General features: G+C 44.5%; 1 protein-coding gene across 1 annotated transcript in view; it reads right to left on the bottom strand.

Moving 5' to 3' along the window:
• Window positions 1–25,138, bottom strand: part of LOC126267088 (actin-related protein 3) — a 99,795-nt gene that overhangs the window by 56,250 nt on the left and 18,407 nt on the right. The window contains exon 2 of the mRNA XM_049971956.1: window positions 17,470–17,650. Within this exon, the coding sequence (XP_049827913.1) occupies window positions 17,470–17,650 (181 nt within the window). The remainder of the gene's footprint in view (window positions 1–17,469; window positions 17,651–25,138) is intronic.

The following is a 25,138-nucleotide window of genomic DNA, read 5'->3' as shown; positions in this document are numbered from 1 at the left end:
GTTAGTATCGAAATATCCATTCTCATCTACTGCTGACTTGCATGCACAAACACAATACATATTTCGCATAAATCCACTCACAAGTAAAGCTTTTCACTTTGTAGAACACAATATTGTGTTGCTACTGTGTTCCCAGTCCCTCTCAATGTTCACTTTTTCTCGTATCAGTTTGGTGCCAAATTTCAGCTTTGTTTACATTCTCTTCCTCAGTGTGTGTGTGTGTGTGTGTGTGTGTGTGTGTGTGTGTGTGTGTGTGTGTGTGTGGTGAAAGGGGGGCTTATGGAAGCTATTACTTTTTAGAGCTCTGAGCTGTTCTGAACATCTTGTTTTAAAGTTCTTGCAAGTTTTGTCTTATGTGTACTGTAGATTTGTACAAGCCTGATCTGTTGAATTTATCTGCAGAGGTTTCCTGTGTTCTGAGCTTTTCTGTGTAACCTTGTATGTTCTGCAATCTATTTGAAGTCTCTATTTCTTTAAAATACATGAAGAGATTTCTTAATTTGCCAACCAAACTTACAGTAACACCATTTAATTACAGCATATGAGAAGCTCCAACAAACAGTAAGATACAGAGGGTCCTCCATTACCCAATTCTCAAGACGCAAAAGGATGTGGGTTTTAAGGGAGAGGGTAAGGAGTTATTCAATCCTGGGAGCGGAAAGACTTACCTTAGGGGGGAAAAGGGACACACACACACACACACACACACACACACACACACACACACACACACACATCAATCCGCACAGATACAGACACAATGTCTGCTTCTTGTGTGTGTGTGTGTGTGTGTGTGTGTGTGTGTGTGTGTGTGTGTGTGTGTGTGTCCCTTTTCCCCCCTAAGGTAAGTATTTCCGCTCCCGGGATTGGAATGATTCCTTACCCTCTCCCTTAAAACCCACATCCTTTCATCTTCCCCTCTCCTTACCTCTTTCCTGATGAAGCAACCATGGGTTGCAAAAGCTTGAAATTTGTGTGTGTGTTTTTGTCTCCTATCAACATACCAACACTTTCGTCTGGTAAGTTACAGCTTAAAAGAAAAGATGTGATGTGGACATGTGTTCGGAAACACTTAATTTCCATGTTAGAGCTCAATTTAGTTTCGTCAGTATGTACTGTACTTCCTCGATTCACGGCCAGTTGGTCCACTTGAAGAAAGGTAATGTTGACTTTGGTGCTAGTGTTGACATGCAACTCATTGCTCTACAGTACTAGCATCAAGCACATCAGTACATAGCATCAACAGGTCAGTGTTCATCACGAACGTGGTTTTGCAGTCAGTGCAATGTTTACAAATGCGGAGTTGGCAGATGCCCATTTGATGTATGGATTAGCACGGGGCAATAGCCGCGGCGCGGTATGTTTGTATCGAGACAGATTTCCAGAATGAAGGTGTCCCGACAGGAAAACGTTCGAAGCAAGTGATCGGCGTCTTAGGGAGCACAGAACATTCCAGCCTATGACTCGCGACTGGGGAAGACCTAGAACGAAGAGGACACCTGCAATGGACGGGGCAATTCTTCAGGCAGTTAACGATAACCCTAATGTCAGTGTCAGAAGTGTTGCTGCTGTACAAGGTAACGTTGATCAAGTCACTGTATGGAGAGTGCTACAAGAGAACCAGTTGTTTCCGTACCATGTACAGCGTGTACAGGCACTATCAGCAGCTGATTGGCCTCCACAGGTACACTTCTGAGAATGGTTCATCCAACAATGTGTCAATCCTCATTTCAGTGCAAATGTTCTCTTTACGCATGAGGCTTCATTCCAACGTGATCAAATTGTTAAGTTTCACAATCAACATGTGTGGGCCGACGAGAATCCGCATGCAATTGTGCAATCACGTTATCAACACAGATTTTATGTGAACGTTTGGGCAGGCATTGTTGGTGATGTATCGATTGGGCCCCACGTTCTTCCACCTATGCTCAATGGAGCACGTTATCATGATTTCATACGGGATACTCTACCTATGCTGCTAGAACATGTGCCTTTACAAGTATGACACATGTGGTTCATGCACGATGGAGCTCCTGCACATTTCAGTCGAAGTGTTCGTATGCTTCTCAACAACAGATTTGGTGACCGATGGATTCGTACAGGCGGACCAATTCCATGGCCTCCACGCTCTCCTGACCTCAACCCTCTTTATTTCCATTTATGGCGGCATTTGAAAGCTCTTGTCTACGCAACACCGGTACCAAATGTAGACTCTTCGTGCTCGTATTGTGGACGGCTGTGATACAATACATCATTCTCCAGGGTTGCATCAGCGCATCAGGGATTCCATGCGACGGAGGGTGGATGCATGTATCCTCGCTAACGGAGGACTTTTTGAACATTTCCTGTAACAATCTGTCTGAAGGCACGCTGGTACGTTCTGTTGCTGTGTATTTCCATTCCATGATTAATGTGATTTGAAGAGAAGTAATAAAATGAGATCTAACATGCAAAGTGAGCGTTTCCATATACATGTCCATATAACATATTTTCTATCCTTGTGTGTGAGGAATGTTTCCTGAAAGTTTGGCCGTACCTTTTTGTAACACCATATATAAAAACAAAGATTCCAAGACTTACCAAGCGGGAAAGAGCCGGTAGACAGGCACAATAAAACAACACACAAACACACACAAAAAATTACGAGCTTTCGCAACCGGTGGTTGCTTCATCAGGAAAGAGGGAAGGAGAAGGAAATATGAAAGGATGTGGGTTTTAAGGGAGAGGGTAAGGAGCCATTCCAATCCTGGGAGCGGAAAGACTTACCTTAGGGGGAAAAAAGGATAGGTACACACACACACACACACACACACACACACGCACGCACACACACACACACACACACACACACACACACACACACACACGCACACACACACCCATCCATACATACATATACAGACAAAAGCAGACATATTTAAAGGCAAAGAGTTTGGGCAAAGATGTCAGTCGAGGCGGAAATGCAGAGGCAAAGATGATGTTTAATGACAGGTGAGGTACGAGTGGCGGCAACTTGAAATTAGCGGAGATTGAGGCCTGGTGGATAATGAGAAGAGAGGATATATTGAAGGGCAATCCCAAAAAAAGTCCTCAATCTTTCCTCTCCCACATCCACACCGGCTGTTCATAGCATCCTCCTACAGCCCAACTGCAAATTATAACAGTATGCCACCCTCCACCTCAAAAAACTATCCAATCTCCTGGTTTCCCACCTCCGGAAAGGCAACTCACTCACCGTCCACAACCTTTCCAACAAACCTCAACCTCCTCTCATTGCACACAGACCCAGTCTCTCCCATCCACTTAATCTCCCACTTCCAGCTCCACTCCCCCCCAACACCTCAAAATTCTAGTCAACACAATCTGGAACCACAACACCCCAATTCAGTAGTTAACCTTTCCTCCAAACATCTCTCCCAATCCGAAACCTCTGTCCTATCCAAAGGCCTCACCTTCAGCCCCACTCCCAGATTCAACCAAACTGCCCTTGTCAAAGATTTACTGTCCCACACTCGTAGTCTCTGCAGGAAATATCACTTTGCCACGAAGAAAAATAATCCTGATCCCACTCCTAATGATCCAACTCCCCAAGACACTATCCAAACTGAACCCTGTCTGGAACAGTTCCATCCTCCATCACAGTGGGACCCACCTCCTCTTCCTCAAAATCACCCTCTCCAAACCATCCAGGAATTTATCACATCCAACCTTGCCTCTCAATCTTTCTTGAAAAACCTTAATCCTACTCCCAACATCACCACAGCCGAAGCCCAGGCTATCCGTGATCTGAAAGCTGACCGATCCATCATCATTCTTCTGGCTGACAAGGGTTCCACGACCGTGGTACTTGATCGTCGGGAGTATGTGGCTGAGGGACTGCGTCAGCTTTCAGACAACTCTACATACAAAGTTTGCCAAGGTAATCCCATTCCTGATGTCCAGACAGAGTTTCAAGGAATCCTCAGAACCTTAGGCCCCCTACAAAACCTTTCACCTGACTCCATCAAACTCCTGACCCCACCGACACCTCGCACTCCTACCTTCTACCTACTTCCTAAAATTCAAAAACCCAAACATCCCGGCCGCCCCATTGTAGCTGCTTAACAAGCCCCCACAGAACGTATCTCTGCCTATGTAGATCAACACCTTCAACCCATTACATGCAGTCTCCCATCCTTCATCAAAGACACCAACCACTTTCTCGAACGCCTGGAATCCTTACCCAGTCTGTTACCCCCGGGAACCATCCTTGTAACCATTGATGCCACTTCCCTTTACACAAATATCCCGCACGTCCAGGGCCTCGCTGCAATGGAGCACTTCCTTTCACGCCGATCACCTGCCACCCTACCTAAAACCTCTTTCCTCGTCACCTTAGCCAGCTTCATCCTGACCCACAACTACTTCACTTTTGAAGGCCAGACGTACCAACAATTAAAGGGAACAGCCATGGGTACCAGGACGGCCCCTCGTATGCCGACCTATTCATGGGTCGCTTAGAGGAAGCCTTCTTGGTTACCCAAGCCTGCCAACCCAAAGTTTGGTACAGATTTATTGATGACATCTTCATGATCTGGACTCACAGTGAAGAACAACTCCAGAATTTCTTCTCCAACCTCAACTCCTTTGGTTCCATCAGATTCACCAGGTCCTACTCCAAATCCCATGCCACTTTCCTTGACATTGACCTCCATCTGTACAATGGCCAGCTTCACACATTCGTCCACAGCAAACCCACCAACAAGCAACAGTACCTCCATTATGACAGCTGCCACCCATTCCATATCAAACGGTCCCTTCCCTACAGCCTAGGCCTTCGTGGCAAACGAATCTGCTCCAGTCCTGAATCCCTGAACCATTACACCAAAAACCTGAAAACAGCTTTCGCATCCCGCAACTACCCTCCCGACCTGGTACAGAAGCAAATAACCAGAGCCACTTCCTCATCCCCTCAAATCCAAAACCTCTCACAGAAGAGCCCTAAGTGCCCCACTTGTGACAGGATACTTCCCGGGACTGAATCAGACTCTGGATGTGGCTCTCCAGCAGGGATACGACTTCCTAAAATCCTGCCCCGAAATGAGATCCATCCTTCATGAAATCCTCCCCACTCCACCAAGAGTGTCTTTCCGCTGTCCACCTAACCTTAGTAACCTCTTGGTTCATCCCTATGAAATCGCCAAACCACCTTCCCTACCCTCTGGCTCCTACCCTTGGAACCGTCCCCAGTGTAAAACCTGTCCTATGCACTCTCCCACCACCACCTACTCCAGTCCTATAACCCCGAAGGTGTACACGATCAAAGGCAGAGCCACGTGTGAAAGCACCCACGTGATTTACCAACTGACCTGCCTACACTGTGACGCTTTCTATGTGGGAATGACCAGCAACAAACTGTCCATTCGCATGAATGGACACAGGCAGACAGTGTTTGTTGGTAATGAGGATCACCCTGTGGCTAAACATGCCTTGGTGCACGGCCAACACATCTTGGCACAGTGTTACACCGTCGGGTTATCTGGATACTTCCCACCAACACCAACCTATCCGAACGCCGGAATGGGAACTTGCCCTTCAATATATCCTCTCTTCTTGTTATCCACCAGGCCTCAATCTCCGCTAATTTCAAGTTGCCGCCACTCATACCTCACCTGTCATTCAACATCATCTTTGCCTCTGCACTTCTGCCTCGACTGACATCTCTGCCCAAACTCTTTGCCTTTAAATATGTCTGTTTGTGTCTGTATATGTAGGGATGGATATATGTGTGTGTGTGTGTGTGTGTGTGTGTGTGTGTGTGTGTGTGTGTGTGTGTGTGTGCGCGCGCGCGCGCGCGCGTATATACCTATCCTTTTTTCCCCCTAAGGTAAGTCTTTCCGCTCCCGGGATTGGAATGGCTCCTTACCCTCTCCCTTAAAACCCACATCCTTTCATCTTTCCTTTTCCTTCCCTCTTTCCTGATGAAGCAACCGCCGGTTGCGAAAGCTCGTAATTTTCTGTGTGTGTTTGTGTGTTATTTTATTGTGCCTGACTACCGGCGCTTTCCCGCTTGGTAAGTCTTGGAATCTTTGTTTTTAATATATTTTTCGCATTTGGAAGTTTCTATATATATATATATATATATATATATATATATATATATATACGGAGTTGGGGGGAGTGGAGCTGGAAGTGGGAGATTGAGTAGATGGGAGAGACTGGGTCTGTGTGCAATGAGAGGAGGTTGAGGTTTGTTGGAAAGGTTGTGGAGGGTGAGTGAGTTGCAACTCACTCACCCTCCACAACCTTTCCAACAAACCTCAACCTCCTCTCATTGCACACAGACCCAGTCTCTCCCATCTACTCAATCTCCCACTTCCAGCTCCACTCCCCCCAACACCTCCTCCGCAAACATGCCTTCACCCTAGCCAGATTACGCTCTCATATATATATATATATATATATATATATATATATATATATATATATATATATATATGAACAAAACACACAAACACACACACAGAATTACGAGCTTTCGCAACTGGCAGTTGCTTCGTCAGGAAGGAAGGAAGGAAGGAGAGGGAAAAATGAAAGGATGTGGGTTTTAAGGGAGAGGGTAAGGAGTCATTCCAATCCCGGGAGCGGAAAGACTTCCCTTAGGGGAAAAAAAAAAGGACAGATGTACACTCGCACACACACACGCACATGTGCGGATGGATATGTGTGTGTGTGTGCGAGTGTACATCTGTCCTTTTTTTTTTTCCCCTAAGGGAAGTCTTTCCGCTCCCGGGATTGGAATGACTCCTTACCCTCTCCCTTAAAACCCACATCCTTTCATTTTTCCCTCTCCTTCCTTCCTTCCTGACGAAGCAACTGCCAGTTGCGAAAGCTCGTAATTCTGTGTGTGTGTTTGTGTGTTTTGTTCATGTGACTGTCTGCCGGCGCTTTCCCGCTTGGTAAGTCTTGGAATCTTTGTTTTTAATATATTTTTCCCATGTGGAAGTTTCTTTCTGTTTTGATATATATATATATATATATATATATATATATATATATATATATATATATATATATATATATATATCATCTTTGTTTTTAGATATATTTTTCCCACGTGGATTGTTTCCCTATATATATAGGGAAACAATCCACGTGGGAAAAATGTATCTAAAAACAAAGATGATGTGACATACCAAACAAAAGCGCTGGCAGGTCGATAGACACACAAACAAACACAAACATACACACAAAATTCGAGCTTTCGCAACCGGCGGTTGCTTCGTCAGGAAAGAAGGAAGGAGAGGGAAAGATGAAAGGATGTGGGTTTTAAGGGAGAGGGTAAGGAGTCATTCCAATCCCAGGAGCAGAAAGACTTACCTTAGGGGGGGAAAAAGGATAGGTACACACACACACACACACACACACACACACACACACACACACACATATCCATCCACACATACACAGACACAAGCAGACATTTGTAAAGGCAAAGAGTTTGGGCAGAGATGTCAGTTGAGGCGGAAGTACAGAGGCAAAGATGTTGTTGAATGATGACAGGATTGGTATGAGCGGCAGCAACTTGAAATTAGCGGAGGTTGAGGCCTGGTGGGTAGCGGGAAGAGAGGATATACTGGAGAGCAAGTTCCCATCTCCGGAGTTCTGACAGGTTGGTGTTCGTGGGAAGTATCCAGATAACCCGGACGGTGTAACACTGTGCCAAGATGTGCTGGCCGTCCACCAAGGCATGTTTAGCCACAGGGTGATCCTCATTACCAACAAACACTGTCTGTCTTTGTCCATTCATGTGAATGGACAGTTTGTTGCTGGTCATTCCCACTTTTTTTTTTTTTTTTTAAGGGCGCACAGCTACAATTGTCATTAGCGCCCTGACTAAGTTAGGAATGCACCGCGAGGCACAAGGTTAAAACAGCAAACAGCAACTAAAAGGGACAACACTATAAAAGACGTATTAACAGGCATAGGATTTTAAAAAAACCAACAGCATAATCAAACTCTCCTTAGACAGGTGTGTCAAGTTGATAAAACGAAGAACGCGAGCAGCAGCTCCTGGGTCATCCGCTAAAATGGCATCCAGAGTACATGGCAGGCCAAGATCAAGACGCAGTGTAGTAAAATCCGGACAGGAGGTTAAAATGTGATGGACCGTCAGCAATTGCCCACATGGACAGAACGGCGCCGGCGCAGCTGTCAGCACAATGCGATGGCTGAACTGGCAGTGTCGAATTCGTAGCCGGGCCAAAACGACCTCCTCCCGCCGAGAAGGACGTGAGGATTCCAAGCTGCGGGAAGAGGTTTCAAGGCCTGAAGATTGTCGTCCGTAAGTGCAGCCCAATCGGCATGCCACAGCGATAAAATGCGCCGACAAATGACCCTCCTACAATCTGATGAAGGGACACAACAAGAAGCCATCCAAGGCTGGAGAACCACAGCCTTGGCTGTGGCATCTGCAGCTTCGTTCCCAGGGATACCGACATGGCCAAGAACCCACATAAAGCTAACCGGAGAACCGTCGTCCACCAGCTGCTGAAGAGAGCGTTGGATCCAGTGCACGAAACGGTGAACCGGATACGGATCACTGAGGCTCTGGATGGCGCTCAGAGAATCGGAGCAATGACATAAGCAGAATGTCGGTGGCGGCAGATGTAAAGAACAGCCTGGTAGAGGGCAAAGAGCTCATCTGTGAAGACCGAACAATGGCCGTGTAGCTGGTACTTGAAACTTTGTGCCCCAACAAGAAAAGAACACCCGACACCGTCATTGGTCTTATTGGTCTTAGAGCCATCTGTATAAATGAAGGTCATATTAATGAACTTCGAACGAAGTTCAACAAAACGGGAGTGGTATACAGAACCGGGGGTAACCTCCTTTGGGATCGAGCTTAGGTCAAGGTGAACACGAACCTGAGCCTGGAGCCAAGGTGGCGTGTGGCTCTCGCCCACTCTAAAGGTTGCAGGGAGTGAAAAACCAAGGTGTTGAAGGAGGCGACGAAAGCGAACTCCAGGGGATAGCAGGGCAGAGACATACAACCTTTATTGACGGTCGAGAGAGTCGTCAAACAAGGAACAATACGATGGGTGGTCGGGCATTGACAGTAGCCGACAGGCTTATGACAAAGCAGTATATCGCGCTGGTATGTAAGTGGCAATTCACCGGCTTAAGCAAGAAGGTTCTCGACGGGACTAGTATAAAACGCTTCGATCGCAAGATGTAAACCCCGCTGTTATATGGAGTTGAGGCGGCGTAAGATGGACGGCCGTGTAGAGGAGTATACAAAGCTCCCACAATCCAGCCTGGAGTGGACGATAGGCCGATATAGGCGAAGTAAGACGGTTCAATCCACTCCCCACAACATACCACTGAGAACACTTAAGGACATTTAGAGAACGGGTACAACGGGCAGTCAAATATGACACATGTGGGGGCCAGCTAAGTTTCCTGTCAAATGTAAGACCTAAAAATTTTGTTGTCTCCACGAATGGGAGAGCAACGGGACCGAGTCTTAAGGATGGTGGGAGAAACTCTTTGTAGCGCCAGAAGTTAATACAGACCGTCTTCTCGGCAGAAAAACAGAAGCCATTGGCGACACTCCAGGAGTAAAGACGGTCAAGAGAACGCTGAAGACAGCACTCCAGGAAACATGTATGCTGCGCACTGCAATAGATGGTAAAATCGTCCACAAAAAGGGAGCCTGATACATCAGCCGGGAGGCAATCCATTATTGGATTGATTGCTATGGCGAAGAGAGCGACACTCAAAACTGAGCCCTGTAGCACCCTATTCTCCTGGCGAAAGGTGTCCGACAAGACAGTACCCACACGCACCCTGAACTGTCGAACCATTAAAAAGGAACGAATAAAAAGAGGGAGGCGACCAAGAAGGCCCCATGTATGCATGGTGCGGAGAATGCCCGCCCTCCAACAGGTGTCGTAAGCCTTCTCCAAATCAAAGAACACAGCCACGGTCAGGCGTTTCCTCAAGAAGTTATTCATAATGAAGGTCGACAAGGTAATCAGATGGTCAACAGCAGAGCGCCGCCTACGAAATCCACATTGTACATTGGTAAGTAGGGATCGAGATTCGAGCAGCCAAACCAAACGAGAGTTAACCATTCGCTCCATCACCTTACAGACACAGCTGGTAAGCGAGATGGGTCGATAACTGGAAGGCAAGTGCTTGTCCTTCCCCAGCTTAGGAATCGGTACAACAATAGACTCGCGCCCACCATGCGGTAACATGTCCCTCAGTCCAGATGTGATTATAAGTACGAAGTAGGAAACCTTTACCCGCAGGAGAAAGGTTCTTCAGCATCGGAATATGAATAGAATCAGGCCCTGGAGCGGAGGACCGTGAGCGGGCAAGTGCATTTTCGAGTTATCGCATGGTGAATGGGGCATTGTAACTTTCACGATTCGAGGAGCGGAAGTTAGGTGGCCTAGCCTTCTCTGGCAGTTTTCAGGGGAGGAAGGCAGGGTGGTAATGCGCGGAGCTCGAAACCTCTCGAAAAAGCGGCCAAAGGCATTGGAGACATCCTCAGGGGCCACAAGCACGTCATTCACGACCGTCAAGCCAGAAACTGGTGAGTTGACCTTAGTGCCAGATAGCCGGCGTAGGCTACCACAGACAACAGAAAGAGGAGTAAAGCTGTTGAAGGTGCTTGTGAAAGCAGCCCAGCTGGCTTTCTTGCTTTCTTTAATAATACGACGACATTGTGCACGTAATCGTTTATAATTGATACAATTCGCCACTGTAGGGTGGCGTTTAAAAATGCGTAAAGCACGTCGATGAGCACGTAAAGCATCTCTACATGCTGCGGTCCACCAGGGGACCGGTACGCGACTTGAAGAAGAAGTAGTTTGAGGGATGGAATATTCAGCAGCAGTGAGAATGACTTCCGTGAAGTGTGCGACCTGACTATCTCAGCTTGTGAAGGTTTGATCCTGAAAGGTCACCCTGGAAGAGAAGAGCCCCCAGTCTGCTTTGGAGATGTTCCAACTAGTTGAGCACGGAGAGGGGGTATGATGCAGGAGATGGATAACACACGGGAAGTGTTCGCTCGAATATGTATCAGAAAGTGCACACCGCTCAAACCGGCATGCAAGTTGGGTAGTGCATACAGAGAGGTCTAAATGGGAATAATTGTGAGATGTGTCTGAAAGAAAAGTAGGGGTGCCAGTATTGAGGCAGACAAGATTGAGCTGGTTGAAAACGTCTGCTAACAGGGAGCCCCTCGGACAGAATGCTGGAGAGCCCCAAAGAGGATGGTGAGCATTGAAGTCTCCAGTTAACAAAAATGGTGCAGGTAGCTGAGCAATAATTTGCATCATATCTGCCCTGGTAACGGCAGACGACGATGGAATGTAAACGGTACAAATGGAAAATGTAAAAATGGGGAGAGTAATGCGGACGGCAACTGCCTGCAGGCCGGTGTGCAATGTGATGGGATCATAGCAGATATCATCCCGGACCAGCAACATAACTGCTCCATGAGCCGGAATAACTGCCACAGGGGGTAGTTCAAAACGCACAGAGGTGTAGTGTGCCAAGGCAATGTGATCGCGTTGGCGTAGCTTCGTTTCCTGGAGGGCTACTAAGAGCGGACGGTGCAAGCGGAGCAGCAGCTTTAAGTCCTCTCGGTTGGAGCGAATGCTGCGAATATTCCAGTGAATAAGTGCCATTGTGAGAAGAAGATGCAAGAAGGGGTCACCTCGAAGGCCGCTGAGGGCCCGGCTTCGAGCGAGCACTGGCGCCGCTAGCAGTAGGCGGACAGTCATCGTCCATTTGTTCTATAGGTTCATCGGCCATCTTGTTAAGATGGGCGGGAGGGGGAGCTTCTTCCGCTGGTGAACGGCCAGATGTTCGGCTACCAGCGGTGCGGCCAGGCGAAATGGATGACGGCCTGGGGCAGCAACTGCTGGGTGGCGCAGAAGAAGAAACGCGCCGTGGCGGGGAAGGAGAACTGTGCTTCCTATGAGCCTTCTTGGAAGGTCGTTTTGTGGAAGTATTGGTCGATGGCTGGGAGTTTGAGGTACATAGGAAGTCTGCACGAGATGGTTCCTTCTTGAAGGCCCGTGCATCTGACTTCTGGGACTTCGTCTTGGCAAAAGCTGATAAAGGTGCTTGTGTCTGAGGGCTGACGGGAGGAAGAGGAGATGTCAACCGGGCGATCTTAGCACTGGCCAAACGGACGAAGGTCAGATCACATGTCTGCGTCGCCACCTCCCTGGTAGTCCAAGGAGAGGCGAGGACGGTACTGTATTTCCCCGCTGGGAGCAGCGTGGGCTTCCTACTAGCAAATAGCTTACGAGCAGCCGAGGTGGACACTTTCTCTTTGACCCGAATTTTCTGTATACAGCGTTCTTCCTTGTAGACGGGACAGTCGGAGGACGCTGCATGGTCACCCTGACAGTTCACACAACGAGGAAACAGAGGTGGACAGTCACCCTCATGGGCATCCCTGCCACAAGTGACACATTTAGCCGCATTGGAACAAGACTGGCGAGTGTAATTAAAACGCTGACGCTGGTAGCAGCGCGTAGGTGTCGGGACATAAGGGCGAACAGAAATAACCTCGTAGCCCGCTTTGATGCGCGACGGCAGCTGAACACTATCAAAGGTCAAGAAAAGTGTCCGGGGCGGTACAAGGTCATTGTTGACCTTTTTCATGACCCTATGGACAGCCGTTATGCCCTGCTCAGTGAGGAAAGACTGAATCTCCTCGTCAGTCAATCCGTCGAGTGATCTAGTATATAGCACACCACGAGACAAATTCAAAGTGCGGTGAGCCTCCACCCGGACAGGGAACGTGTACAGGAGTGTGGCCCGAAGCAGTTTTTGTGCCTGAAAGGCGCTCTCAGTTTCTAGTAACAAGGTACCGTTACGCAACCTGGTATAAGACTTGACCGATCCTGCTGTGGCACCTACGCCCTTCTAGATAACGAAAGGGTTGACAAGAGGAAAAGTCCTTTCCGTCCTCAGATCGAGAAACTACGAGGAACTGTGGGGCAGGTGGTAGTACTGGTGGCTGGTCAAGTTTCCGTTTGCGGGCAGAAGTCGAGAGATAAGAAGAAGAGAAATCCATTGCATAGGAATCCCCCATGATTGCCAGCAGCTCTGATGGTGCGCTCCTTCCTTGTGGGGACCCTCTCAGAGGGCACTCCCGCCTTAGGTGATTGTTCACACCTCAGGTCACACCTCCCGAGAAACGGACGGAGGGACCGATCGGCACGGTCGGAAGGTGTCAGCTCAGGCAATCGCCCCTCCCTGGGCCTGGCCTTTACCAGGGGGTACGTGCGTGCATTACTTGTCTACCCAGGGCTGGGAATTACGCGTTACCCCGTCACCGCTACGCGTGTGGACGAGTGGGTCGGCCTTCAGGCGCACACAGGGAGGAAGGAAGAAGAGGAAAAAGAAAGGACAGGGGGGGAGAAAGGACAGGGGGGGAAGAAAGGACAGGGGGGGAAGAAAGGACAGGGGGGGAAGAAAGGACAGGGGGGGAAGAAAGGACAGGGGGGGAAGAAAGGACAGGGGGGGAAGAAAGGACAGGGGGGGAAGAAAGGACAGGGGGGGAAGAAAGGACAGGGGGGGAAGAAAGGACAGGGGGGGAAGAAAGGACAGGGGGGGAAGAAAGGACAGGGGGGGAAGAAAGGACAGGGGGGGAAGAAAGGACAGGGGGGGAAGAAAGGACAGGGGGGGAAGAAAGGACAGGGGGGAAGAAAGGACAGGGGGGGAAGAAAGGACAGGGGGGGAAGAAAGGACAGGGGGGGAAGAAAGGACAGGGGGGGAAGAAAGGACAGGGGGGGAAGAAAGGACAGGGGGGGAAGAAAGGACAGGGGGGGAAGAAAGGACAGGGGGGGAAGAAAGGACAGGGGGGAAGAAAGGACAGGGGGGAAGAAAGGACAGGGGGGGAAGAAAGGACAGGGGGGGAAGAAAGGACAGGGGGGGAAGAAAGGACAGGGGGGGAAGAAAGGACAGGGGGGGAAGAAAGGACAGGGGGGGAAGAAAGGACAGGGGGGGAAGAAAGGACAGGGGGGGGGGAGAAAGGACAGGGGGGGGAGAAAGGACAGGGGGGGGAGAAAGGACAGGGGGGGGAGAAAGGACAGGGGGGGGAGAAAGGACAGGGGGGGGAGAAAGGACAGGGGGGGGAGAAAGGACAGGGGGGGGAAGAAAGGACAGGGGGGGAAGAAAGGACAGGGGGGGAAGAAAGGACAGGGGGGAAGAAAGGACAGGGGGGGGAAGAAAGGACAGGGGGGAAGAAAGGACAGGGGGGGAAGAAAGGACAGGGGGGGAAGAAAGGACAGGGGGGGAAGAAAGGACAGGGGGGGGAAGAAAGGACAGGGGGGGAAGAAAGGACAGAGGGAAAGAAAGGACAGAGGGAAAGAAAGGACAGAGGGAAAGAAAGGACAGAGGGAAAGAAAGGACAGAGGGAAAGAAAGGACAGACTGTCTCTAATGCCGATGCGGAGACCAGAGAAGGCAAGGAGAAGAGTAAGGAAGACAGTGAGATGGAGAAGAACAAAGAAAGGAACCAACCAATGGAAGGAAGAAACCAGAAGAAGTGAAAAACCAAAATGACCGCAAATATAGGTCGTGAAACTGTCTGTCTCCGGATGCAGGCGCAAACTACCGCCTTGAAGGGGAGGGACTCCATTTAGTCGCCTCTAACGACAGGCAGGAATACCTCGGGCCTAATCTAACCCCCAGACCCGCAGGGGGGATTCCCACATAGAAAGCTTCACAGTGTAGGCAGGTCAGTTGGTAAATCACGTGGGTGCTTTCACACGTGGCTCTGCCTTTGATTGTGTACGCCTTCCGGGTTACAGGACTGGAGTAGGTGGTGGTGTGAGGATGCATAGGACAGGTTTTACACCAGGGGCGGTTACAAGGATAGGAGCCAGACGGTAGGGAAGGTGGTTTGGGGATTTCATAGGGATGAACCAAGAGGTTATGAAGGTTAGGTGGACGGCTGAAAGACACTCTTGGTGGAGTGGGGAGGATTTCATGGAGGATGGATCTCATTTCAGGGCAGGATCTGAGCGAGTCGTATCCCTGCTGGAGAGCCACATTCAGAGTCTGATCCAGTCCTGGAAAATATCCTGTCACAAGTGGGACACTTTTGTGGTTCTTCTGTGGGAGGTTCTGGGTTTGAGGGGATGAGGAAGTGGCTCTGGTAATTTGTTTCTGTACCAGGTTGGGAGGATAGCTGCGGGATGCGAAAGCTGTTTTCAGGTTGTTGGTGTAATGGTTCAGGGATTCCGGACTGGAGCAGATTCGTTTGCCACGAAGGCCTAGGCTGTACGGAAGGGACCGTTTGATGTGGAATGGGTGGCAGCTATCATAATGGAAGTACTGTTGCGTCTTGGTGGGTTTGATGTGGACGGACGTGTGAAGGTGGCCATTGGACAGATGGAGGTCAACATCAAGGAAAGTGGCATGGGATTTGGAGTAGGACCAGGTGAACCTGATGGAACCAAAGGAGTTGAGGTTGGGGAGGAAATTCTGGAGTTTTTCTTCACTGTGAGTCCAGATCATGAAGATGTCATCAATAAATCTGTACCAAACTTTGGGTTGGCAGGCTTGGGTAACCAAGAAGGCTTCCTCTAAGCGACCCATGAATAGGTTGGCGTATGGGGGGGCCATCCTGGTACCCATGGCTGTTCCCTTTAATTGTTGGTATGCCTGGCCTTCAAAAGTGAAGAAGTTGTGAGTCAGGATGAAGCTGGATAAGGTAATGAGGAAAGAGGTTTTAGGTAGGGTGGCAGGTGATCGGCGTGAAAGTAAGAGCTCCATCTCAGCGAGGCCCTGGACGTGCGGAATATTTGTGTATAAGGAAGTGCCATCAATGGTTACAAGGATGGTTTCCAGGAGTAACAGATTGGGTTAAGGATTCCAGGCATTCGAGAAAGTGGTTGGTGTCTTTGATGAAGGATGGGAGACTGCCTGTAATGGGTTGCAAATTTCTTTGTGTCTATTTCAAAGTAGCACACACACACACACACACACACACACACACACACACACACACACACACACACACACACACACACACACACACACACGTCATTTGCACAAGAAGCAGATTTGAAACAAGAGCCAAACCAAATGATGAATAATATACAATGTCTCTTGCTCACGTCATGTTTTAGGTTATAAGAATGGAGATCAGAGCTTAACGTCCTGTCGACAACGAAGTCATTAGAGATGAAGCACAAGCTCTAATTAAATTACGGAAGAATGGGGAAGGAAATTGGTCATGCCCCTTTCGAAGGAACCATCCCGGTATTTGCCTGAAGCGATATGGGAAACCTGAATCAGGATGGCCGGATGCGGATTTGAACTGTCGTATTCCCAAATCTGTGTCCAGTGTGCTCACCTCTGTGTCACCTCACTCAGTAGGTAGTTTGTAAGAAATAAATAGAAATGTATCTTATAGAAGATAAGTTGTGTGCATTATTAGTGAAAACAATTTGTAGCATTTTGACAAAATTTTGGAATGGTTTTTTCAAAAACTAGAATTCAGAATGTCTTTAATAAGTGCTGTGATGGTTTTCATGTGCTCCAATTAACTTTCTATAAGAATAAAAAAGGGAGATGGGGCAGAGAGTATTACTTTTCACCAGCATTAATGTCAGGAGTTTTGGGAGTCATCTAACAGTTATCCAATCAGGCAGAAATGTTGTACAGGTTGTTTTTTTTTTTTTTGTTTTTATTGGACCAGAATTAGGCAGGGGCAGCAGTATAATTTTATCTTTTAGTAAATTATCTGCAGATTAGAATTTGCGAAAAAAAGCACTTTCACTTTGGAAATATTAAAATCTAAGAAAAGCCTTATTCTGCCCATAAAAAAGCTCAACGCAAAATAAGTTCCTATAACCACTTCTATGCACCATACATATGTAGATAACAAAAATCTTATGAAACAGTGATGACTAAAAACCAAAATTACATAGAAAACTGTGTTGTATACACAAATCTGGGTGAAACCTAAAATGGATAAATGACACACGCTGATTTCATAAATTTAAACCTGATGTAAGAATGTTCATACCTGAGATGCTTCTATTACAAGCACTGACAAAAGAAAGATGAAATAAGAAATTGTTGCACCAAATGAGGTAGGATGTAGAGAATTAAAAATAGGCTAATGCCAACTTCTATTGCTGTCCATTACAACACACTCCACAAGACATGTACTGGATTGAACTGAAGACATTTACCCAAAAAAAAGTATATACTACAAGCAAGACAATATACAGAACTGTTCCTGTGAAACTAGCTTTTGTTTATTTACACAAGATACTGTATTTTTCAGTTATGAAGAAACATACTTCACAGACGACGCCGACGACGACAAAAGTACAATCACTACTACTTTACCTATATCTCAAAAATTACAAACATGCATGTTCTCAATTTACTCATAAGATGTTAAATTAGAGAAATGTTACACTATTACTTGAATTCTTACTTTTACAGCATATCCAGTAGCATCAAAAGCTTCATCTCCAATGTAAAAATCTAAATCTTCTACTCCCTTCGTCAGCCTGCGAATAGCTTGATCACCAACTTTTGCAGTTTCCTTAATCGCAATTGCTGATGGGATGATAAACTGAGGTTCCTTATTTGCAGCAAACCCCAGTTTTGTATAGCTGTAACCAAAGGAAAAGTTCTACATTTCAACAATCATGGAAGTATGGCTGCCAACAACACAAAAAGAAAAGGAATTTCAATTTTTCAAAGTTGAAGTACAATAAAATCATTATTTATGATTGTCAGATTTCATTTTCTTGTATTTTCCAAATATGTTCTCTCATCAAACTACACATATCCAGAAGGCCTTCCTTTGTTAAGTACACTTTACTGTGTTTTTCAGTTTAAATGATACCAAATATGATCAGTATCAACTTCGGTGTTTATAGACTCAAATTATTTCTTTTAAAAATCAACATGCATTGTACGCCGAAGATTGCATCTGTTCCATACATTCTTTATGTGCAAGAGTAAACTACATGTGGTTAAACATTATGCATTTTGCTTTAGTAATATGTCATGAATTGTCTTCTGAAGCAGATGATGTTATTCAGTTCTACAATGTAATGCGAGAGGTTAATCCAGAGTCAGGTTCCTGTTAATGAGAAGGACTTTGAGAAAGTAGCTGAATGATGGAATGGGACAGAAAGGAGTTTGCTCTGATGGCAAGAGGTGTTTCTGTCATATTATTCAGGCAAGAGCATTAAGTTCGAATAAAGATAAGAGGGACAGTGTTCGCTGCTAAGACTGAGGGTATGCAAATCTCTGTGGTTGTCTCCAGGATAGCTGTACACATTATGGTGAAATATTATCACACTTATAATAAATAAATACAGGTATTCATAACCAGCTCCAGACACTGTGAGATTTCCTGAGAAAGGCGATGCACGATAACATCACACTTAGCTAGAAATGGAGGTCATCAGTGTACATACAAGTATAGGAGCTAATACCAAACCTTGCAGGATGCCTAATACTACCTGCCTCCATTGGGACTTTCTTGTGCCGGACATGATGCATTGCTGGCAAGATGTCAGGTATGAGCGAAACCACTGCACCGCACTTAGCGAGAAATTTAGACTGCTATGTTTGGCAAGTAAAATGTCGAAGTCGACAGTGTCAAAGGCTTTGATGAAATCCAAGAAACACGACAGTTGCCTCTTGTGCATCTGTGATAAGCTATAGGTTGTCTGTTACCTCTATTTTGGCAAACAGAGGTTTAAGGAAATAGACTGGTACTTGTCTAGTACCCTGTTCATAATTAGGTAGTCTGTTAGCTGGCGACGGACTATATATTCTAGGGCCTTGGATAGTGCAGGAAGTACACAAATAGGTCAATAATCAGAAGGTGCTGCCGTAATGTCCCTTTTAGGTAGTGACTTAAGTAGCCCTGTTTCCAGGCCTCAGGAAAAACATTATTATGGTACAACATGAAAATTTTCTGCAGTAATATTTAGTAAGATGGGGAGACAAGAGAAATGCCAAGACAAGAGACAAACTGCAACACAAATGATTGAAATATTTCTTTCCTATAAAGGACACACACACAATGAAAACTTGGATTAATATTAGACCAAGTTTCCATCTTGTGTGTCCTGTGTAGGAAAGTAATATTTCAACCATCTGTACCCATTGAAATACACATTTATATTCCTTTAACATAGTGTATGATACTTCATGAAAGGCAGCTCGTTAAGTAAGTGCATACTAAGTCGGCTTATGCACTGAAGAAGCGTTTTTGTCCTGGGTATTGGGAGAGTTCACATGTCTTTTCCTAACTGCCTCAGCTGTCTGTTAGTCATCCCTCACTACGCTTACAGTTTCCAAAGGCAACCTCTGTCTCCAAAGACATTAAGTGCAGCAAAAATACTTAATATTCAAAAATGTGACTGTGTGTTGTTATTATATCTATGTAGGAACGGATAAGTGATGGTTGCTCTCAACTGAACTACTCTTAGAATGGTCCCTATTTGCCCAGTCCTCTGCACAGCTATAGACCACGTTAGACTGCATGCAACTAAAAGGTACTATTTGCCATATTTCTCTCATGGTATTAATAACTATTTGACAATGATTTGCAATGACACTGACATGCAAGAAGAGAGGTAAGCAGAGGTTAACTTACGAAATCCCTCACACGGTTGTTATACTGAGTCGCATTAATTCTTATGTACAACCATCCAGGTTTCTCAGAGCACCAACATAGCTCATTCATTTGTGTTCTACTTACAAATAACACTTAAATAACATATCAGTTAGCCAATTTGAATAAATCTCTCAGATTACCCACAACAAGTGACAGACTGAATAAATTATTAAGTAACTTTATCAGTAAATTAATTATTACAGTTGCTTGTAAAACTTTAAAAAAGTAATATATCACAGGTGCCATCACATAATGGTACTTGACTCTTTCAACTCATAATATTTTTATGGAAACATAGATAAACAAGTTACTTAATTCTATTAGCAGTAAATAACTAACTTTCAAAGGCACAATCCAAGTGGTACTTATTCTGTAAAAAAGTTATAAACAATCAAAGGTGAGGGCTTTTTTTACATGAATTCCCCATTCTACATGGCAAAATCTTAAAATTACATTAATTTAGTTCTGATCTTCAGGTGTCACTTATTTTTCCATATTTTTTTTAAATAAGTTCTACTGGATTATATACGAACGTGCAGTTACTGCATGAGCATTCACAAACATACTTTTAGTTTGAATATCATAATTACACTGAAAAAAACTAAAAGCTGCTCTTTGACATTTGATTTATACATTTTTGAATATACATTCTCCTTGTCACTTCTCAAAGTCGCATACTCAGATGGGGCCCTTCAGCAATCCATGTGTTGTTGAAAGCTCCATGATGTACACACGGCATAAAGACTTCTGCTGGCGACCTCCAACAACCACACACAGCCCAACCAGTACCTCAAGTACATGACAATACAGAGTCAACAAATGTTTATACTAACGTATAATACCATACGCAAAAATTGCGGATCTGCACACTATCTAAAACATACCTTTCAAAATAACATTAATAAACGACATGTTTACTCATTTGAGTACAATGAACAAGGTACAGAAAATTACACACTTATGAATCTTAAGGCAAAAATACCAAACTGAAATACACAAAAATTCTGTATCATCCTAATTCCCACCATATATGCAATGCAACCAACATAATGCACAGTGCTTATGCATATGCCACAGGTTCTGGACCGTCTGGCATCCATATCTATACTCTCCAAGCATCCTTAAAGTGTGTGGCAGAGGGTACTTTGTGTCCCACTGTCATTTCCCGCTTCCCTGTTACAGTAACAAAAGGTTTGCAGGTAGAACGACTGTTGGTAAGCCTAACTGCGAGCAAAAGTTTCTCTAATTTTACTTTCATGTTCATTTCTTAAGGTACATGTAGTAGGGAGCAATACATTGATTGACTATTCTAGGAAAGTAAGCTCCTGGAATTTCAACAGTGCTACACATACCAGACTGATGAATTATTCAAGAATTTATCAAACAAGAGTTTTTTACGCTATCTCCTTTGTGGTGAACTACACTTCCTGAGAATTCTTCCAATGAATCTCAGTCTGCTATTTGCTTTACCTGCAATTACTCCTATGTGTCTGTTCCACTAACAAGGGGAGGCCACGACACTGATACTTCAAACTTTGCACACCTTCAGTAGGTCATCAAATAACATAATGTGCAAGTAGTAAGGTGCACTCTCTGGCAATTTCTAGAAAACCACAAGAGAAGTTTTACATGTCTATTGTTTAACTGATGTATCTGTGCATATGTGCCACACAGAGTATATGGGGAAGGGGGGGGGGGGGGTCAAGTGGCTAGCATTCAAGCTTCATAAGACGACCATGTGTGAGGCGATGGTTCGACTCCTGCTCAAATCTTCATTTTTGTAGTGCATGTGTAAATTCTGTAATACTCAAAAAATTTGCACCTACATTATTCGTTCTTGCTACATTAGCTACATCTAACCACTATGAAGGTTAACTGTCAAATGGGGCCTGCCTTTGCGTCTGCTGCTCGGAGCTTTGAGGTACAATGTAGTTCCAGGTACCTTACACCAGACTGCATATATAAAGGACCTCACAAATCACGACAGGCATACATTTTCAGGAAATCTCTATGCATTTGTTCATTTACTTGCTGATAGTTATAAATATGTTTGTTCTAATAACTAAATTTAATTAAAGATAGTTAGACCTGAAATAACATGAAGTTCACTAAAGCCTCATGCAAATACACATGACTTTTTTTTTTAAAAAAAAATTACATTATCTCCCAAATGTCGTATAAATTAAATAATGTGACCAGTGATGAAAAAAATATAGATTAAAAATTAAGGAGACCATCCATGGTTCAGGTAGAAAAAATCAATTTTCAGTTTTCATCATATTTCAATAGATTAAGGTTTTATTTAAGTGCTCTGAAAAGGATTTTCCCGATTTTTTTTTTTTTTGGCCCCCCCCCCCCCCCCAAGCATTTCAAGAGCATTTTCCTACCACATGTGTTTATGTGCCACTTCCACTTTTCTGCATATATTTTAGATCTTTATATCCCCTACATTGCACATTAGGGATTTTTTTTTCGTTCTTTTAATGCAACGGTCAGTATTCTTTTGTTTCAGCTGTTTGTAAACAACGTGCTTTCAAACACGCGGTTAGTTTTGTTCAAGCGTGATTGCGAGTAGTTGTTATACTTACGTTTGCAGTGCTTATTTATGTGTGTTTTGTTGTGTTTATTGGAGATGACGAAACATAAAGGCATTTTCAAGAAATGACAATTTAGAGGAAACAATTTAGAAAGCTTTCTGTATGTTATGTCACCTGGCAATGATTTTCTAATTGTAATTAAGTGCATCATCAAAGAAGCCTCACCATTTCAAGAGAGTTACAACGAATTTACTGTAAGTGGCAAAGGGTGCTTACTGAGAATATTATCAGATGCAATTCCTAAATTTGTACAATCCAGACAGTGTGGTGGGTCAAAGAGAGTGAAAATTTTTGAGAGTGCCAGTGGGAGAAAAGGCCTAGCAATTGCTTTTAATTTAATTTGCACTAAATGCTCAGCTGTGATTTCATGTATGAGTTCTTCAACACCAGGTGCAAATGGCCCTTATGAAATCAAGACTAGATTAGTTTATACCTTACGATCCATTGCCAAGGGCGTGGCTGCAGGGAGAACATTTTGTCCAGTGATGAACTTACATCAAACACCAAATAAATTTGAAAAACTGACTGCAATATTAGAGAAAGCTGCATATGAGGTCAGTGAGGAAATCATGAAAGTGGCTGCTAGGGAAGCAGTGGGAGAAAATGATGGATGTTCGGATATTGCAAGTGCACTTGATGGTAGTTGGCAGAAAAGAGGACATACTTCTCTGAATGGAGTAGCATCTGCCCAGAGACACCGGTAAAGTGTTAGATGTGGAGATAATGTCTAAATATTGCAAATGTTGTAAAGTTAATGAACATAAAGAACACAACTGTGTGGCTAATTTTAGAGGAACAAGTAGTGGTATGGAAGTCCATGGAGTGCAACAAATATTTCATCGCTCCATAGAAACAAGAGGCGTACAGTACACCAAATATTTGGGCGATGGCGACAGTAAGGCATACAACAACGTAGAGAGCTCTAAGCCATATGGGAATGCCATTATTAGCAAAATAGAATGTGCAGGCCATGTTAAGAAATGTTTGGGAACAAGGCTGAGAAAACTGTTGATAAGAGAGGAAAAAAATTAAAAGACGGAAAATTGTGGACCGGACAGGGTCGGTTAACTAAAACTGAAATAGAAAACTTGCAGGCATACTATGGACAGGCAATTAGGAGACATAAAGAAAATCTGGAGGCAATGAAGAGAGATGTTTGGGCCATATTCTTCCTTAAGTCTTATACTGATGACTAAGCCATGTCATGGATTGTGTCCATCAGGAGAAAATTCATGGTGCAAATACAATAGGGCTCAGGCAACTGGAGAATCTTATTCTCACCAGCATTCTCTTCTTGCTGCCATTATTACAGCAATTAAACCTATTTTCAGCGACTTGGCTTCTAACGAAATGTCTGCATGGGAAGACACAGAACCTAAATGAATGTTTCAACAGCATAATTTGGAACCGCCTTCCTAAAACTGCATTTGTAGGCATGCATATTCTAAAACTATATTTGTAGGCATGCATACAATGAAACTAGGAGTTCATGATGCTGATATTGCATTCAATGTGGTAATATTGGAAAGTGTTGTGTACTGAAAAAGCTGGGAATTAATCCTGGTGAAAATATGATCGCTGCAACATTACGATAAAATGAGGATAGCCGTTGCAGACAGGTCTGCATCTAATATGGCCAAGAAAGCAAGACAAACATCCAGGAAGGTGAAAAAGAAAATTGAAGACCTGCTAGAGGCCAAAGAATGGCCATCATATGCAGCAGGACAGTTTTAATTAATTGTAAGGAACAAATTTCAAAAGTTTTTTCTTTAAAGCAAATTTCACACAAACAAATTTTTTTTGTACATATGCCTCATCATACCAGAAACTATCATAGATAAATGAATGAAATTTTCAGAGACTCAGCATAACACAAAAAGCCACCTCTGGTACTACAATCATTAATATTCCCCCATTAGGAAGTTCACAAAAAATATTTTCTGCAGAAAAAACTTAATATTTTTTGTTAATAAATTTAAAAAAGTATTTCTCAAAAACTATAAAATGGATCAAGTAGATTTTAGTAAAGTTGACTCTATTAGCATCATGTAACATACAGAACAAATATTAAGGTCCTTCATCAAATAGTTTTTTTTTTTTTGAGAAATGGGTCAAATACTTGCCTAAATTAACATGGGTTAGATAGGCAGGGTGTGGTGCCCTTAAGTTTGAGTGGGAGTTGAACCATCACCTCATACACGCTCGTCTTACTTAGCTCAAACAGTAACCACTTGACCACCATGAACTCAAAGGTCCAGCATCTATGTGCAGATGTATCAGTTACATAATAGATGTGCTACTCTTCTTTTGCGATTTTCTCGGAATTGCCACAATTGTGCACATTATGTTGTTTCAATGGCCTACTTAAGGCATTAAAGTATGAAGTAAATCTGTGATCCCAACATCGTGGCCTCCTCTTCTATGTCTGTCATTGCTGTATTGCTTTTCTGAATTATTTTTTGCAGTTATAACTGTCTATGGTAACAATTTTTATAAATGTTAGATGTTCCGCCAACAAAAGATACTAACGGTGATGATATTGTTTTGTCCACAGATTCCATACATAATTGTGTGTATATTCTGCGAGTAAACTATATCATTGCTCACTACTACCCTACTAATTGACTAAATACTTCCAAAGTCAAAATTCATCACTTTAGCAACTACTGGTGCATCTACATGAGACTGTTCCACATGAAACCCAAACGACTCAATTCACTTGACCAACAGCACTTGGGCATTGTTGGACCTGAAATTAGCTAGACAATGCTTCTGCCAGAAGAAAGACATCTCAGCTCTGAATGTTCTAGAGAACAAGAATGTGTAAGGGGTACAATTTACTACATTACAATACTACTGCAGCA

Source organism: Schistocerca gregaria, chromosome 4 (genome assembly GCF_023897955.1).
Source record: "Schistocerca gregaria isolate iqSchGreg1 chromosome 4, iqSchGreg1.2, whole genome shotgun sequence".
Classification (NCBI taxonomy): Eukaryota; Metazoa; Arthropoda; class Insecta; order Orthoptera; family Acrididae; genus Schistocerca; species Schistocerca gregaria.
The sequence above is the reverse complement of the archived record's forward strand: the minus strand, read 5'-3'. Positions and strand labels throughout refer to the sequence as shown.